This window comes from Crassostrea angulata, chromosome 10, assembly GCF_025612915.1.
Source record: "Crassostrea angulata isolate pt1a10 chromosome 10, ASM2561291v2, whole genome shotgun sequence".
NCBI classification, from domain to species: domain Eukaryota; kingdom Metazoa; phylum Mollusca; class Bivalvia; order Ostreida; family Ostreidae; genus Magallana; species Magallana angulata.
The window spans coordinates 22,323,548-22,342,500 of record NC_069120.1 but is presented as its reverse complement, the minus strand read 5'-3'; the positions used below and the strand labels follow the sequence as shown (position 1 = coordinate 22,342,500).

The following is an 18,953-nucleotide window of genomic DNA, read 5'->3' as shown; positions in this document are numbered from 1 at the left end:
ATTCACAGTAGACACATTTTCACACCCACTGTACAGCAGAAAAAACAATACATTAATCTGTGGTGGTTCGGTATTTTGATTGCAGGCATGATGAGAAACATAGCATATAATGTAAGATCGGGGTTGACTTCTGCAAGAAATCAGAGACAAGCAGCCCAGATAAAAGCTTTTAACTTCCCCAATGCAGGTGATGAAATTTACATAATTTTAAAATTTGTTACGCTTTATATCCTTCCACGAAAAGAGCCTCTTTTAAGACAAGACAGGCAAAGCAGCATTTGCAAAATCCGGATTAGACAAAAGGATGCAAGAAATTTAAGAACGCTTCAGTTGCTGCTAATTCTGCGGTTGAATATTTTTTAAAAAGGACATATTTTTGTCACCGCACCCAGTCATGAACTGGAAACTGCCAATTCACAGACATCACAAAATCTACAGGCAACGTACAATGTAAATAATGAAGTGTGAGGGCCGATCACAATAGAGGACCGGGTGGAATTAAAGGTCTTACTGCAGATAAATCAAGCCAGCTGACTTCTACCCCGACTTATAGGGATGCTCCAGTACCCCTGGATACAGGTTACTGTTATTTATGACAGTGGGGTCAGGGCGCAGTTCCCCTTCACTTCCCCCACACAAAACAACCAGCTAGAAATTGTTTCACTGCTTGTTTGAAGTCAATGCACTGTTCTGGGCACAGATCTGTGTTGTGGATTTACACACACATAGTAAAATAAACAGTACATTCAGATGCAAACAACACACTGACACAGAGAGACTGGGGATTCCCCTCCAAGCATGCCTGAGGGTATTTCACACTGGTCATACTCACCATGTTGAGGGGTTACTTTTGGGCTAACATGTCCACTTCCCACAAGACAGGAAGTGACATCAGATTGTGGACTCCCTTAAACAAGAGCACAGACTTGTGTCAATTTTTTTTTTATCAATTTTCCTTATAAAAAAGCAAACAAAAACTGATTCTTATGAACAAGATACAACATTTTTTGAACTCCATGAGGGGAAAAGTCTTCTTTTTTTAAATTCTAAATTATATATCACTCAGGTAAAATTTACAACTCACACCCAATATTTAATCAATTAATATTTGGCTATTTTGAAATAAAATCTAGAAAATTCTTGCATCTAATAAACTTTGTTTTGATCATTAAAATTTCATCACTAGGACACTATGGTAACAATATATGTGTAGTGTCTGTTTTTTGCAAATCTCCACAGATTGAATCAGATTAAAAATACTGATACAAAAAATATAATAATAATTCAGATATCGTTCCTCTTAAGAGTCATAAATCAAACGATATGCCACAATATTAAAAAAGAAACTGGAATTAATTCACACCTGCTGATGCTAAAATCTGTCTTATCACCTAGATTTATCTACTAAACACACATCTATAATGATGTTTAATTTAAGTTTCACACAGAACGCTAAAGCCTGGTCCTGCGGTCACATTCATCATGAGTGACAATAGCTAGAGGACTCGACAGGCTACAGATTGGTACTATTGTCAGGATTCTGTCACCTGTGAGCCCATTGTCTGCTGACAAAACAAGGACAAGCCGGGGCCCACAGTTGACGACTCTACCTGATTTACCCCGGCCAAAAAAAACCTAGGTACACCCGGGAACGCAGCTCAATCAAGTCCGTTCGTTGGTGTAGTGTATTAAAACGATTTTCATCTCCTGGTATATATTATGGACGTAATTGTCTGGCAAAGATGGGGAGAAATAGAGTATACCAATACATACTGGACATTACAACAGATCTACTAAAGTACACAAGTCAAATAACTTATCCTTAAAATTTTTAGAGTCCTTATCTTTATTGCAACTTAACAAACTTCTTTGTATTATTAGCTATGTGAAGGTATGCTTTTACAATTTCTATGAAAACAAGAAAAAATTAGAGGGAAATTGATCCTTCTTTGATCAAATAAGACCACAGAAATAGATCTCTCAAGTCCCTAACCTGGAACAAGTGTTTGTATGGAAATTTCAAGAACCATCTCAATGCAGTGTTTTAAAGACTTCAAAACTCCACACAACTCCACAGAATTCTAGGTCCTCTGGGACCCATTGATACAACATAAAATTAAGACTGCCTGCTGAAATATTTAGAAATCCCTCTCCTAGCTTTTAACATAAATCAACAAAATTCAATTATTGGTTCATAAAACATGCACAAACAATATTTACAGCTAAAATTTGCCATTCATTTTTACAAACAATGAACTTGTCATTGCCTCGGTGAAATAATGACAGCCATTTTGGCAATCAATAGTGTGACCATCTACTTCTAATAAATAATTTGTATTTATTCCCTGAACAAGATAAAACACAAATCATGAAAGATTCTCAGGAAAATGGTTCTATAATGATTAATAGAGAGATACTGAAGAGATAAGCATCTAGATAGGCATCAATCTTCACAAAACTTCACCGCTCCCAATGGAAGGCTCCATCTATTAAAATTCCCCATGGACTTTCTCCGAAAAATTCAACTTTCAAATAATTGCTTGTCTTTACAAATTTTCAGTTATAACACCTTCTGGACCAAAGTGTACATTAAAAAATCCATTTTTTTGGGGGGGGGGGGGGGGGGGGGGGCATAGAGCGTATTGTAGAGTATGTCCCTAGTGTCAAAATAAAAGAAAATCAAGAAAAAAATCACATTAAACTTGCATTTGGGTGTCTTATTTCCAAAAATCAAATGAAACAATTTTGAGCTTGCTCTTGCTTGGTGTTTAGAAGATGATGACAAAGTAGAAAAAATAAAACTATGACTGTATGCCAAAATGCATAAGAAGTAATGATGTACATTTCCAACCTAACTCATCTTTTCTCTATGGATTCAACTTCTTTTTTTTTTGGCAAATTCTTTTTATAGCGTGTTTTTTTTCTTTTTTTTTGTTTGGTTTTTTTGTTTTGTTTTTTTGGCTCAAAAACAGCAAAATAAAAGAAAATATTTGAGGACAGATTTTGAGCTTACCTGTTGCTGTATGAGGAACATCCACTAGCTGGTAGGTCTGTGTAGAGGGGGGTACAGCCACCGAAGAATTTGTGGGTACTCCAGGATAAAAATAGCCAGTTGGATACCCAGGGTAATTGTATTCTAAAGGCTGGAAAGGAAACCAGGGAAAATGTCAGCTTTTTTAACCCGTGTATTCTTTCGTTCTTAAAAGTACATATCTTATTTGATACAATTCTTTTTATTCCCTTCCCTGAACTGATTTTGAGACAGATGTCAGAGCAATATAATGGAATATAGCATATAAGCCTTAAAGCTTCAAATAATTATCTCTTCTCCAATGTGTTTCTTATTGATTCTGAATATTTTACCTTCCGCAGTTCATGAAGTATAATTATGATGTATTCAGACTTTACACAAAGCCGTCAGTTTTGTCAATTCACGATAAAACTGATTAATTTTCAGATTCATTTAACAGCAATCCATAGTATTTAGAAATTCACTCCTATCAATGAAGTTTTAGTGCAGTTTTTCAATTAATTCAAAGATTTAATGCATATTTCCTAATTTACATATTCAGATCTAAGATTTATGCGCAAAGGGGCGATTTGATAAAGGGCAAATTGAAAACTACTTGGATTGTGTGAATTGTGGCTCCTTAAATATGGGTTTTATCTATTAACAATGTCAATAAAATTTACTAGAGAATGGCTTTTTCATAATGTAAAATAAACAGTGATGAAAATAGAATGGAGAGATTGTGGAGATAAAATTCATTTACATTGATATTATGCTAAACTCAAAACTTGGCATTTGACAACTTATATGTTTTTGCATAAAATTTATTGTGTTTGAATTTACGTATCTCATTTTATTATTATCTGAAATCATGAACATCACCATTATAATCGTCAGAGCTGACACTAAAAAACCCATCGTACAATGAACACAGGTGTGATTTGCATTTTAATGCTGTACCCATGAAATTGTCACCTTAATTTATGTCTTTTTCACAATTTCATCCCAGCCCCAGCCAATCCAAACACGGCTTTGTGTACAGTCAAATTTGGGTCTTTTTGTAATCCTCATAAAATTTATAAGGAATTTCAAATCAGATAAAACATAGTTTAAATTTAGAATTTATTCATTAAAGGTGCCGCCACTGCCACCTTCACAGATTGAAGGCGATATCCGCAGTATCAAAATGTATTTTTCTCCCGCATTAATTTTTTTTCTTCCTTTTTTCGTTACAGATAAATCAGGTGTAAATAAGGAAGATCGATCCCACTTAGACGTATATTTCAACCGCTAATGTTAGTAAATATTTTTTTCCATATTTCTTCTGCTTGCCGATTTTGACGATAATCAGTTTGTACCAAATAAAGAATATTTTTTAAAATGGTACGAGCGCTCACACAATCAGAAATGTGATTCGTTTTCCTCCAGGGGGCGATAGCTACTGGTACCCGAGATTTCCCAATCTACCGAGTGTCAAGACTAATCAATCCTCAATTCTAAACAGTCGGGTGGAAATATCAGACACCATTATTCATTCTCAAACAAATGGTGCCTACTAAATCCGACTGTGACAGAAAATATTTCAAATTCACATTTTTTTCTATACTATTTTTTGCCAATTATTGCTTCCTTTTTGAAAGAGGTTTTCATGCATTATTTTTATAAATTAGAATTGAAATGAATTAAATGTTTATACTACATGTATTTAGAAAAAAAATTAAATAAGCTTATCAATAAACACAGTTTCCTCTTCATTAATGAGTTGTAAGACTTCAAAAATTTTTTTTAGACTGAAAAACCTTCTGTACGACTTCAAGCAATTAGCTTAACCCTACTGAGATTGTGGAATTTTATGACTTCTTGTTATCCTTCAAGTCTACCTGAAGAAACAGGAAATTTTTCATATAAATGCTAGCCAAGCAAGAGCAACATTTCTACAAAGGCTATAATCGAATGATATCCAAGCAACGTTTTTGTTTTTGTTTTATTTAATTTAGGGGGGGGGGGGGTAATGAAAAATCAGTGGATTAGATATACAATTATTCCTACCCAAAAGTTTTATTTGATATGAGGTTTTCTAAACAGTTTTCAGGATTTCACAATTTACTTACCATCACCTGATATCAAATGTTAAACACTGTTCACATCCCCCAAAAATCTCAAAATTAATTGTAAATCTGTGACTTTTGCAACAGCTTCCCAGTAATTGCTTTTATCCTAAAAATTACCATAAATTATATCTGCTTAATTTGTAATCAATGTTTTGCGCAATAAACGGAGCGGATTACCACACATGCAAGAGAGAAAAAAATTATCTCTTGCCTTTGTTGCAATTTTACAAATTCTGTACCTGCTTGCTACAGAGGATATTGATTAAACTCTTTTTGCTTTGCCTTACTGAACAGTGTTGTAATTTAAGTCACAAACCATCTATGTGTCATAACATATGCTGAATATACTGGTATATGAATTCCATGATATTATATCATTGATATAACATTATCACTTCCACACCCATACACTTCAAGTTGTCGTACAGATTTGAACATTTTAAAATTCTCCCCCACAATTTTCAATACTATTTTTTTTTTCTCAGGAATAATCATTTTTCATGGAAATTAATCTAAATTTTTATCATTGCCTTTTACATCAAAATTGTGAGCATCCTCTTCCATAAAATACTATTTTTGTTTTTTTTGGTTGTTCTTGTTTTTCTTTTACTTGTGAAGATTTTAATTAATCTTACAAAAATTCAGTTGAAATAAATAAATCATATTGAATGGTCAGATCTTTCTGGAGCCAATATTGTGGATTAGTGTATATACTGTTGGATGTATCAAGACAAAAAAGCTATGTCTTACCTGTTGTGCTGAGGAATTGGATGATGTGTTACTGGCAGGATTAGCACTAGTGAAGGGCACTTGAGTCGGGTCTAAAACAAACAAAAAGTGACATTATTAACCACATAATAACCATGTACCGGTAATACATTTGTTTATTCTTGTATTTTTTAATCATATTTCTTGATTAAACATTTTCTTAAAATTTTCTTTTCTCTTTCTCTTTATATTTCTTAGGTTCTCTTGTGTTTTGAAGGTGGGTCAGGGTGGGGGTGGGGTGGGAGTGGGAGTGTAGTGGAAGGGGGGGTTAATACTTACACATGTACTGTGTGGCCTGGCTGTAGCCTGAGGGGGGATAGTAACTCCCAGTGCTCTGTCCCACCTGTGGTTTCTTCACTACAATGACAAAAAACTCACCCCTTATTCAGGATACCCTGACACTTAATTGGCATTAACATATTTTATAGAGGAAGATGATGATCAGCCCTCATAAATATATGTCTGGTCTGCTTAATGCAGCCCAGAGAGATTGTGATGAATATCTAATCAATGTTAGACATGCAAATTAAGTGATAACATCTTATAGCACCATTTCATGCTTTTCTGATTTCCAATAATCCAATAATTTCCAAGTTAACTGATAGCGCATCATTAATAAAGTAAAGATTTACAATACACTGCACTTTCCATGCAATAAAACTTGTATAAAATGCTATGATACGCTAGCTGTCAATAAATTCCTCATAGACGGGCACATGGTTCCCATCAGGAGCAAAGAAAATATGATGGGGGAAATATAAGTTAAAGAAACTTATAAATCAATTTAAAGTCAATCAAAGCTACAGTCCCTGCCCCATCAATAACACAGTGTGTTGTTTATGAGATGATTTGGATAGTAAAGCACAACTGGATAAGCAATAAAACAAGCACCTGCTGGAGAGAGAGAGAGAGAGAGAGAGAGAGAGAGAGAGAGAGAGAACACTCTTTTAATAATCATTTAATAGTGAATTGATCTGTTCAGATTCTGTAACTAGTGCATAAAGTCCACTTACAGTCCTGAGGGTTGTACATGAGGGGATAGCCCCCTGGCTGTTGATAGCTGAAGCCTGTTTGGAGGCCAAACTGCGAGTATGCCGTGTTCATGTTGGCAGCTGCTGTGGAGGCTGCTAAATTAGAGGTTACAGCAATGGAGGGGCTGTTGCTATAACAATTAAAGGTCAAAATTACAACAAATTAAAAGTATACTATTTATTAAGTTAATTTCATTGCTGTACTATATATTGTTTTAGAATAACTGTTGATTGTTATAGATGGAGATTAGAGATGGAGATAGACTGTGTATGATGTAACACACCTATTATAAAAAGAAGTCAGTGTTGGGTCCAGTCCGACTTCTGTATTAGATTTGCTCAGCTCTCCTAAAAAGTCAACAAAAAACTATAAAAATCCTAACAAATCACTATGGTTACATTACATTGAGACTGTATTGTGTCAGGGTAATAAGATGTGAAACCTCCCCTGTACTCGCTCTGTGGGAAGCTATCAAGTCCTTACACACAGACGGTCAACAATTCAAACTTTTTTCACCTCATAATTTGACTTTACAGATTCTGGCCTGAATGACTGCAATTAACTAGCGGAGAGTTAGGCACTTGGTTTACCTGTTAAGTTGTCCAGAGAATCAGTGACTGAGAAATCCACTGGGCTCGTGTCACAATTGGGTTCACTTTTCACTGTGTGTGAAATATAAAAGTACAGATATAATCTTTATAGATACAAACAATGATCCCCTGGCCAAGATAAACTTCATTAAGTTTTCATAATTGATGGGAAATGAGGCATTTGAATGCGACACATTCCATTATAGGTGGGGATGAATTTAATGCATCGCATTAGGAACGGCAATCGGCCATAGAGTAACTACTATCAACTGTGTGAAATATAACCACTGATTGACCATTTGCCCATCTACCCAATAAATCGGTATTTACTGCTGCCAATACAATGCCAAAATCTTTCAACCAATGATGTATGTTTCAAAATAAATTTGTATTGAAAAGGGGGGGGGGGGGGTACTTTCTTTAACAACAACAAAAATAAACTAAAGTTTTGAATCTTACAATCTTAAATATCAATAATGAAGATTTCCAAATAATTTATCAACTTTGGTTAGAATCATTTCAAATTTGCATTAAGTTGGTTAGTAATTGTTTTACATCTAAAAATCTTTATTAATTAAAGTTGTGGTTAATTTTACCTGCTAAAGGAGAGCCAGTTGACATTACCCAACTCTCGCTGCTGTTGAAGGTGCTGCCATCTGGTGCTGAAGTGAGAGACTCAATACCACCTACAAAAGTATTACAGAAAAAGTGTCACCAATGAAACAAAAGACTGGTCATCTCTAATGAAAAAGTGTTTGAAAGAGGAGGTTTCAGTAAACTCTGTCTTTTGTCTTGTCTCTGAGGGAAGCCACACGTCTGAGGGGCGCAAGGTGTGATGGTTGGGGACACAGGGTTTGGACAGGAGTAGTATGTCTGTGTATGATGTCAAAGGGAACAGAAAACAAAGCCTCCCCACCGCACCAAGTCGTCAAATATCAAAACTGCAACACTTGGGCAGACAGGACTCCAGTTTCTTTGTGAGGTTGTATCTACTGTGCAGTCAAACTTGTCGGGTAATATACAAGAGCTTCGCAGAACTAGGGTGTTCAGAATAAAACTATTAGGTTGCACATGTTACCTAACAGAAGTGATTGTACTCGATGAGAGATCCAAATTTAAACTTACAGAAAATGGAAAATCCAAAATCACTTCCATAGTCTCCATGCAAATATATCAATGAAACTAAGGAGTTCTTTCAAATATGAATGCTCCTACACAAACTGATGAGAAGCAGAGTTCCTGATACAGAACTTTATATTTTCTTGTGCTTATTATTTTAGCATCATCAAAAGTAGATAATTACTGAGCTAGCAATTAGAATTTATTCCCTAGTCACCAAGTGTGAACTGTAAAAAATCACCTGTCATGTTCAACAAATACAGCTATGTATTCCACAACTATTGATTGCCTTGTCATCAAAAGGGATGTTGTAATCTGCTTCAAATTAATTAAAACTTTTGCTTTGGCAATAGTCAGTACGCAATCAGACACTGTAACATATGATGCAAAGAGCCAATAAATTTAGATTTCACATTGCATGGCTAGTTCTCCTTACGTCAGAGCTTGCAGAAAATAAAGTAGAAAGATGGCCAGGCCCCATATATCATCAGGGCTCTACAATGGGGTTTGAAAACAAAGTGGGACCTTGCAAACGACCAAGGCTGCTGAAGGAACATTGTTGAGTAGGAGCTGATGTGTATTTTGGGTGGAAATAGGAATGATTAGTATTACAGCTAATCAATTTTTTAAACTGTTACAAAATGTCGATATGGAGCGGGGATAGTGTGCCATGCGGCCATTGTTTCCACGACAATGTGATGTAGTGTTGTGGCAATTGTCAGCTATTGGAAGGCCTCACTTGTGGATGAAACAGCAAACAACAAGCTTTTATTAAAAAGCATTTCATCCCCATTAGTTTGATCATTTATATGATCTCACAAAAGAATTGAACAAAAACTTTATTATGTATTAGAACTCCATGAGTGAATACCCAGGACAGATTATCATTCAACCAAAAGCAAACGCTTATTAATTAGGCAAGCAATTTAATCAACAATAACTTAAGATTTTATATTTTGTCCTCCACTATACTCATTACTTTGTACATGGAAACTGTTACTTATATTGGAATAGTTGTGGCTGACTACATTAGTGCTTCAGTCTGAGAGTCCATTTCCCATTGTGCTATAGACAAATCAAGTGGGTCCACTAACAGCAGCTAAATAGCCCCAATGATAAGCTTGCTTAATTGTCCCAAAGTTGCCAAGTGAATGAAATGATGGCTTGTTGAGCCTGAGAAAATCTACTTACCATCTGAGGTGCCATTGGGTGTGGGGCTTGATGGGATTGCAACACTGTCAATGGGAATTTCTCCGGGTTCCAAGGGTGAGGCTTTGCTTCTATCCAAAGAGACCACGGCCTCTTCTGTCAATCCGTGCAATTCAAGTACCCTTAAAATGGAAACAAATAAATGAATTTTTTAAACTCTTGATTTCCACACAAACATGCCAAGAATTTTTTAAGAGGGAGGGCAAGAGAGAGGTTATATACCAGAAAACATCTGTGGGAACGGGGATGACCCAATCCTGACAATCAAAATCTGCACTATTAAAAACGCGGAATTCACTCTCCCGACCCCGACAGAAATAAATTTTAATCTTTTGCAACAAATGTTAGTTACAGAATAAAAGAATTGATAAATACAGTGATTAACTTAAAAAAAGAAACAACCCACTGGTTCAGAACGGCAGAACACGCAACCTATAATCAATGTCTAAATACTGTACCGGGCCAAATGTGACCGTGTAAACAATTTCTATACCGATTTTATCACACAGAATTTCATGCATGCTTTCCCAACTATCCATAAGACAAAAATTATTGTAGATACATCATCATTTTTCTTTGCAACAATTATCACAAAGAGGGTTTTTCAATTATTTATTCTTTCAGCCATTGTGTGACCCTTTTTCCTGTAGCTGACAAAGAAGGTGTGCGTGCTCCATCGATATCCCCAAACAATAGATAATCCTCCCTTACTTCCACTATATGTAGAAACTTATAACCTCATCTTCCTCTAATAAAAAGAAACTAAACATGCTAAACCACAACAGCATGTAAATAAACAAAATTTGTGTTATATTGCCTTTATGACAGCATTGAAAGCCATTGTTTGTTAGAACCAATAGAGATTTTTTTCACGTCTCAAATAGAACACAGAGGAATTTTTTTTCAATTGTAATTATCCCGTATTCTGCTTGATCAACCCTAAAAACCTCTAAAACAGTAGATTTTTCTGTTGTTTTTAGAAAAAGTTTCATCAAATGCTTCTGAGCACTATTTTTTCGTTTTCCAGGCTCTTTTAGTTATTTCTATTGATCTGTCTGGCTTAGACTGAAGTGACAAGTCTATATACAGATTTACTTCACAGCTAGAGTTGAGACAAGCCACATAAAATCACTCAGCTTGCAAATGGACAGTCATAAAACGATTTGCTGATGAACTATAGCTAATAAAACCTGATTCTTGTCTTTTTCTGGAGAAGAATAACCCCTACACTGAGCTGACACGACTCCCCTTTGACTTGCCAGTTCATTATGGAGATTATTTAAGACAATCAGAAGATACCCCTGTCAAATCCATTACGTCTAAAAATTGCTCAAATTCTCTGTAACAACTTGCTGCACTTTTGGAGAAAAACACCTGCAATCTAGAGCAAGTGAACCTAATCTTAAACCAAGGAAAAAAAAAAGGAACACACCTTCAAATATCTTTTTAAAAATCCTTGTACACATATACTGCAGTGCTTTGGTGTGCCGAACGGAGAAAAAACACTTGCGGTAATTAAGAGGGGACCTCTGCATTCCAGTGACAGCAGTCGCAAAGCGTTAAAACATTCAACCAAATACACAGACCCACACAAAAGACCAAACACTCTCCTGGCGTCACCACTGCTTACCCACAGAAAGTCCAAACATCTTACACAAGACAAGCCGAATATCCATTAATGGAAATATTTACACAAAATTGATTTCCAAATAGAATTGGGCAACCCTCGACACGGTGGGCCTGAAAAGAAGGGTGGTACAACCCCACACAAGTCTTATCAATATCACTATCACCGCTTATTTCTCATTGTCACCCAAATTGGTCCTTTAAACGCCTACCAGGAGTAAACATGCAGTTCAGGATGCAGGGACTGAGAAGTACAGACTGGGCTTCCTCTCTTTAATTGATGCGAACGTGTGAAAATGGTGAAGATAAATATTTTGTTATTGAGAACACAGGACTTCATAAGAGGCTTCATGTCTACTGCCTTACTACTACTTGTATAGTTACAATTTCTGACCCTTCATAGGTACTATGTTAGAGCTCTTTAGTGTAGCGTACTTAGACAATTTCATGTAGTAAAACTTATATTATTCTTTTACATGCAGACAATCTTTTTAATTGTTCAGAAAATAAACATAATTGTATTATATATACGTTAAATTAAAACAAGGGATCCAAACTCATGGGTTCCAATGGAATATCTATACTTATACATGTATGTTTTCAATCATATCTCTGTTTACCTCTTGACGTTGTGTTATTTTCTTTTTTTCATTTATAATGTGTTTAAAGTGGCGTATATAGGCTCGATGGGCCGGGTGTTAAATCTATGCTTATTACTACTGATATTTATACACTTCAAAAAGTATACACATGTCACTATTGATAAATAAATAGCTTACTTTAATTATTACTTATAAAAGAGACTTAAGTATAACATATGGATTGTTCTTATTTGGACTTTTCTTTTGGACTTTTGGAATATTCTTTTTCATCACAAGAATATAATATTTCAAAATATATTTGGAAATTGATAAGATATTATTTTCAAACCCACTAACATAAAAACAAAACAAAACAAAAAATCCTCCAAATTCAAAATTGATAATAAATTTGAATACTTCTCTAGTTCCTTTTTAGCATCAAGAAAATAATCCTCTGTGATAATCATGGCTGTTGTTTTTTGGTGTCTATAAGCTAGGACATGCTATGTGGAGGTACAGGGTAGAACTGACCCTACAGGCTGCTGTGTTGACCCGTGGACAGGATGTTAGGGACCCCCCTGACACATGTCAGCCCTGTGTACACAGGGGATTACCCCCCACCTACCCCACACATATACAGGCTGCTACTGCACTAGTTTCACACCTACTGTGTTTAGTCCTTGTAATAGTGTGGGCCCACTGATTGGATATCTGTTAATGTACCATCCTAATTTACAACTTATTTCTTTTTGGAACAGTTCATAGAAGCCTCCTCTTTTCTTACAGGGACATTCCTTAATCTTACAATTAACATTAATGGCTAATCCTACAAGGAAGTTTTTATCCATGCACTGATCAATTTTTGTTTTGTTGCATTGTTGTTTTTTTTCCTTTCAGATTTCTAAAAGCTTAAAGAAAATTATTCTGTGGTTCATAATGAGGACATTTCATTTTTTTTTTTACATGTATAATAGTATTATTCAAAAATTAAAAAAGAAATTGCAATTTGAATGAACAACCACATGTATCAAAAATTATATACAAGATTTATCAAATTTGTAGTCTAAATTTTTTTTCAAAATAAATTATTTCAGAAAATAAAACACCAAACTATATATTCCTTCAAATCTTAAAAAAATTGAAACTAATTTTTTCCCTCAATATTATTGCAAAATAATTTATTTCAAACAAACTTTCATTTCATTCAGTTTTAATAATTTCGAGTAAATGGTAATTTTTGTATTCTGTTTAATCATAAAATAATGGATTTCAAAATTTAGGACATCCCAAAAATATGTACATGTGTATTTTTCTTAAAAAGATACATTTAAATGAATTTTAACACAAACATCATCTTGTTTTTGGCCTTCAAAGTCAGAGACTAACGTCATGTGAAGTCAAGGCGGGTGTAAAGAAATTAACAAGAATGTGTACAAATCCTTTATCCTTCACTAACAGTGCATAAGCTCCCCTTCAATTCAAAGCTTTGTCCTTTTTTTTCGTACAAAAGAGATGAAAATCATGATTGTCCCAATTCAAAATGCGAAACATCTGAATGGCTTTGTTTTAGAAATGCAAAAGGAAAAATAGAATACAAAAGAGCCACCATTGTTGTATTTTATGCACATTCATGGTGTGTTTGGGCAAATGGGGTCAAACGGTTTAAGATGGGTGTCTTTGGTCTGAGGGCAAGTAAGGGCCAGACTTCAATGCCAAGTCTTTATTTTTATTATCATAAAAATCATTGTCATAAAAATCATTGTTTTATTTTAGGTTAATATCATAGCTTTCTAAATTTTTTATGAAATACCAGTATCTTCTCAAGAATTTTTTCAACTACGGGGTGGAGGTATGTTAATGCATGCAGGATTGATATAAACTGATTTTGTAACAATTACCTGTCGCCTCTCTCGATTGTGGCTACACTAATACCAGTGAGGGACCCTTCTGAATCCTTCCGAGCTCTCTTGGCCTAAATTGAACCAAAAATATATATTACGTTAATTTCACTATAAAAAATAAATAATCGAGGCATCAGTTTTTATCTTTAAATCAAATTATAATAATTGAAAATAATTAATGCATAATAGTAGAAATTATATAGTTTTGATTTTTTAATACATTTTCCACAGAATAAAATATCTTAAATTAATTTTTAAAAATTGATATTATAATAACTTGAAAACGCTGACTGTAAGAAATAATTTACTTGTATAATTTTGAATCAATCATTCTACAAAATATCAAATAAAAATGTTCTTTAAATATCTCATCTTGATTTGAGCCATAAATTTCATATTTTCATGAAACACTTTCATTAATTGTGTTAAACATTCCCCAATTAATAAAACACCTAGGCCACTTTCTGCAACATTTGCAGAAATAAATCTGCACTACTTCTGAAGAACATCACTACCAGCAACCCCATCCAGATGTAATCACCTCGTTAAAACAGAGAGAATTCAACCCAACAAACTCATTAAATCATATCATAAAGAACTTAAAAACCACTCTGACCCACTCACCTTCCTGCAGGGTGGGGAGGGGGGCGGAGAGATAGGAATAAAGTAACCTAGTCGGGGATTCACACTTCCCAACAACATGGTGGAGATTTTTTTCCCCTCTCTCTCTCTGATGTTTGTAGACACATCAGACAGAACTGTATACTAGGTCACACACATGCTTGAGAATTAGGATTGCCAACTCTGCAGCTGAATGGTACTGTATCTGTACTACAGGGGGAGAAAAACACAATGACCACTGGACTCTCACCGCAGGAGGTCCAAAAACCAGGTCAGCCTCTTGGAGCTGACCGCTCCCCTCCCTGACTCTACAAACGCCAGGGAAATCTTATCTGATGGAGCTCATGAAATTGAGGGGGAAAACATCATTATCATCTTGATTATGACAGCAAAAACAAAATGCATGTTTACATCGGTAATGGTTAGCTTTTAGTGAGGAGGAGGGGAGATTTGGGGGCAAAGGATGGAATCGTGGCTCTACGGGAGGGCATAATCATCACATGAAAATGACACAAGAATCAGATGGCCAATTAAAGATGTCAACTGTGTGCTAACTAAACTAATTATGTTTGAATCAAGCCCTCAGTGGGATACTGAACTAAATTTGAGAGAGAGGTAAACACTTCATGACCAAAAATAAATATTCATTAATCTGTGGTTGACTAGGATTTTAAAGATAATCAGTAATTTTAAATCAAACTTGATCAGCTGAGATTAGGGGTGTTTTGCTTTTAGTTTGGATTTACCGTATTTAATTATATGCTAGCTAGGACATTAATATTAGTAAAAATGAATTGGAAATTAATAAAACTTTGCATGTACACTACTTTTAGATTTATAAAAATATACAGATACATGGAATTTAAATTATGAACTTCTTTTTACGAGAGAATAAAATTTAAACCATGGGCATAAAATCAAAACAAAACATTTGGCTTTATAAATTTTATTTCAAAATTCATTGAAAATTAACCATTAATTTTCAGAAAACGTTAGGAAAAAATTATTTGTAATTTTTTTTTTATGAACAGTTTAAAGCTGAACCCCACAAAAAATAATTTTGAAATTTTGAAACCAAAATATTTTGGCTAAATGCAAATGTCAAAAAATTTACAATAAATTTACAATGGATTGTAATTTATATCAGTTTTGATTTTTAAGAATTAATTTCATTGATAAAATTGGCAATAAAATTAAAAATAATAGGTACTTTAAATTCTTAAAAATCTTTTTTATTTACAAGGAAAATTTATTTATTACTATTCCCATTCCTACAGATTTCTCCATCTTTTTTTTCACACACAAAAGAAAAGAAAAATAATTAAGAAGGGACCCTACCTGTCTTAAGACTTTAATTCATTACTGGTGTCCTGTCTTAAAGCTCCTGATAATTATCAAGATATAATTAAAAGTAGCCTGCGTGATATCGCTTCATCAGCTTAGGCAGATTACAATAAGTCCAACCACTGTGTAAATCTCAGGTGCGAGTTTCCGCCAGTCATTTCCTTCCACATGAAATGACCACGGTACACCTGGGTACACGGACACACAGTGGCCGCTGGAGAAGTCATTACACACTCAGCAGGGGAGGGAAGGAAAAGTCACAAATTCCCTGTACGTAATTTTGGTCTTACATCATCCATTGTCCACTGTGATGATGGGAGGCAGACAAGGGACAGAAAGGTTCAACGAGTCTAGCATAATTCACTCCAGGATAAAATTTAAAGTCACTAAATTGTCATCATCTGTTCACTCACTGGTACATTTTGGAGTTTATTAAAAGTGAAAATGATTTGTATTCTTAAACATCTCTTATTTCTTCTGGCTTGGAGTCAACAGGAATATGATTTTCATTCAATCTCTCTTATTTAAAATTCAATTTTTAAACCGATTTTGTTGTAAGATGATTTTGAAGTTCCTTATTATACTCAGGAAACAATTTGTGTTACTCCAATTACAGGGGAAATTAATACAAATTTTAGCAACTTCTCTTCACCAAAAAAAATGTTTAAATAATAAAATCTTAATAAAGGTTCTATTTTAAATTTGATGTCACAATAAAATAAATTTTAATATTTAATAATTGCTTTGTTTTGTGTTTTTTGTTTGAGCTGAGAGTATACAAATATCATACTAATGCCGGAATCACTTCGTCACGTTACAACCGCATAATTTATCACTGATAAATCCGATACTTACAAATAAAACTCCCTGTACATTAGTAAAAATTGATTTGTCATTACGGTGTGAAACAATAAGTATTCTATTGTTGAAATAAAATTCGAGCTGACAACCTACCAGGAACTAAGTGACCGAATGTCTTACCTTACCTCGTTCTCAAATTTGACGAAGAAAACAATTAAGTCCCGAGTTCCATAATTAACAAGATAAAAACTGATCCGACACTGATCGGAACGACATAGGACCAGCCCTTACAATCCAACCAGTTTGACAGAAATCGGTCCCCTGTATTTGAAATCGGACATGGAAGGACGGTGCCTACCTGCTAATAGTATGGTATCAGGCTACTGCTTGTTTTCACCCAACAATGAAAGCCAATACCACACCAGTCAAACTTGCTACTTTTTACTGCAATTCAATCCAAGTATAGAAGACAAACAGATATGGTTAAGCCGATGGTATAAAGTATGTAAAAATCCAGCCCTCCTGATTCTTAGGCTGACCACAGGTAGGTACCGAGCTATCTATGTTTACTAATCACACCTAATTAGTATTCACCAAAGCCACTACATTTGCTATCATTGGCTTAAATAAAATTATTTCAGGAATCAGGGGGGCGGAGTTTAAATAAGGCAAGCAGACACAGGGAGTTTAACTTACTGCTTCGGATCTGTCACTTACAAACATCAATAAAGAAGGCGGGACTATCTGTTACAATCCAGGAGAAAATTCATCCAATTCTTATAGCCAGTAGGGTGAGGAGACCATCTCTAATAATTGGATGGAGGCTCTCCTTAAGACTATTCCAACACCTTACTGGAAATTCATTGTGAAACTTGAACTTTTGATTCTGAGATGAAGATTTAGCTGAGCATATATACTCTAATAGTTTCTTTCCATCTCGAAGTTTGGTACAGATAAAGTATTTTAAATATTTCTTATGAACATATATGGTTTTCATTAAACATGATACATTAAAATTAAAATAATTCTTTAAAAAAAAAACCTATCAGTATGAATTTTAAAATTATCTAAAAAAAAAAAAAAAAAAAAAAAGGGATGTTGAAACATGTGGTCAACATCAGGTAGGGAATAGTTCATTGCGCTGAATTTTACTCCGGAAAAAATTGCAAAATGAGTATAAAAAATTAAGTTAAAAAATGCAACCATAATTAGAATACACAATTCTAGGAAGTATACAACATTTTGAAATAAGACTCGGCCGAAAGATAATTCTTGGAATTTGAGGGGAAAAGTGATCTCTGTTACAATGTATTGTATAGCAAAGTAAGTAAGAACTTCAATGCTGCAAAATCACATAGCAGAAAATTACATGTACACGTATATGAAATGCTTTCAAGTCAAAACTTATTTTGCCTCCACTTCATATCACAGAGACAGCCAGTGCAACTTCTTCTCTTTTTTGATTCATATTGGTAAAATGTTTAAAATACAAAATCGCTCATTTATTCAGTTTAACATTTATTACAATATTTGGTTTAATCATACATGGCCTAATATAATTCATGTATAAATATGCTATTTTTTAAAAAGATTTTAAAACTAAAAATAAAAAAAAAAAGGAAACTAGTACCGGCCAGTACACTAATAAAATATTTTCCAATTTTATCTGCATGAACAAATTGTTAGCATCCGAATCAAATTTAATCTGGTAAAATCTAGCGTGCTAATTGAAGACAAATTACTACATCCAGTTCTAAATTATGTACCTTATAAACAGCTGTGTATATATGTAGAATCAGTTGTACAGCGTACAGTAATAGTCAGGTGTACTGTGAAAGAAGTCATGTATCTTTTATTTTATTTGTCTCTTTCCTTGCGTTAAAATTTAACATACCCCACAATTCTATTTCTATTGTCATTTCTCTAAATAATTTATGATATCAGAAATTTTAACTTATACAGAGATATTAATTACATCAATAAAGTAATAATGCACTAAATTTTAGAGTTTTGATGTTGATACTTCACATATTCTGTACAAGCACATTTACAATCTCCAATCATTATATTCATCTCTTCAGCATGTACCAGTAAATTGACATATTCCTTTTTTTCAATTAGATCACAATTACCGTAATGTAAGTATCTGTAATTGTCAATTGTCTCTTTTAGATATACAAGTTGTTTACTTATATCCATTTTTTGTTACTTTGAGATTTTTTTTATGTTGACAATTTCTA

At 34.1% G+C, this 18,953-nt stretch overlaps 1 protein-coding gene across 10 annotated transcripts in view; it reads right to left on the bottom strand.

The window, feature by feature from the left end:
* The window catches only part of LOC128164919 (eyes absent homolog 1-like), a 52,671-nt gene that overhangs the window by 10,472 nt on the left and 23,246 nt on the right, over positions 1-18,953 (bottom strand). For 3 of the 10 annotated variants that reach the window (XM_052829023.1, XM_052829028.1, XM_052829024.1), the window contains 10 exons: positions 13,945-14,018; positions 9,822-9,961; positions 8,108-8,197; positions 7,512-7,583; positions 7,205-7,268; positions 6,903-7,051; positions 6,169-6,246; positions 5,872-5,942; positions 3,014-3,143; positions 833-907 (listed from right to left, as the gene is read on the bottom strand). In XM_052829023.1, the coding sequence (XP_052684983.1) occupies positions 833-907; positions 3,014-3,143; positions 5,872-5,942; positions 6,169-6,246; positions 6,903-7,051; positions 7,205-7,268; positions 7,512-7,583; positions 8,108-8,197; positions 9,822-9,961; positions 13,945-14,018 (943 nt within the window). The other 7 variants (XM_052829020.1, XM_052829021.1, XM_052829025.1 and 4 more) reach the window with 5 other exon arrangements.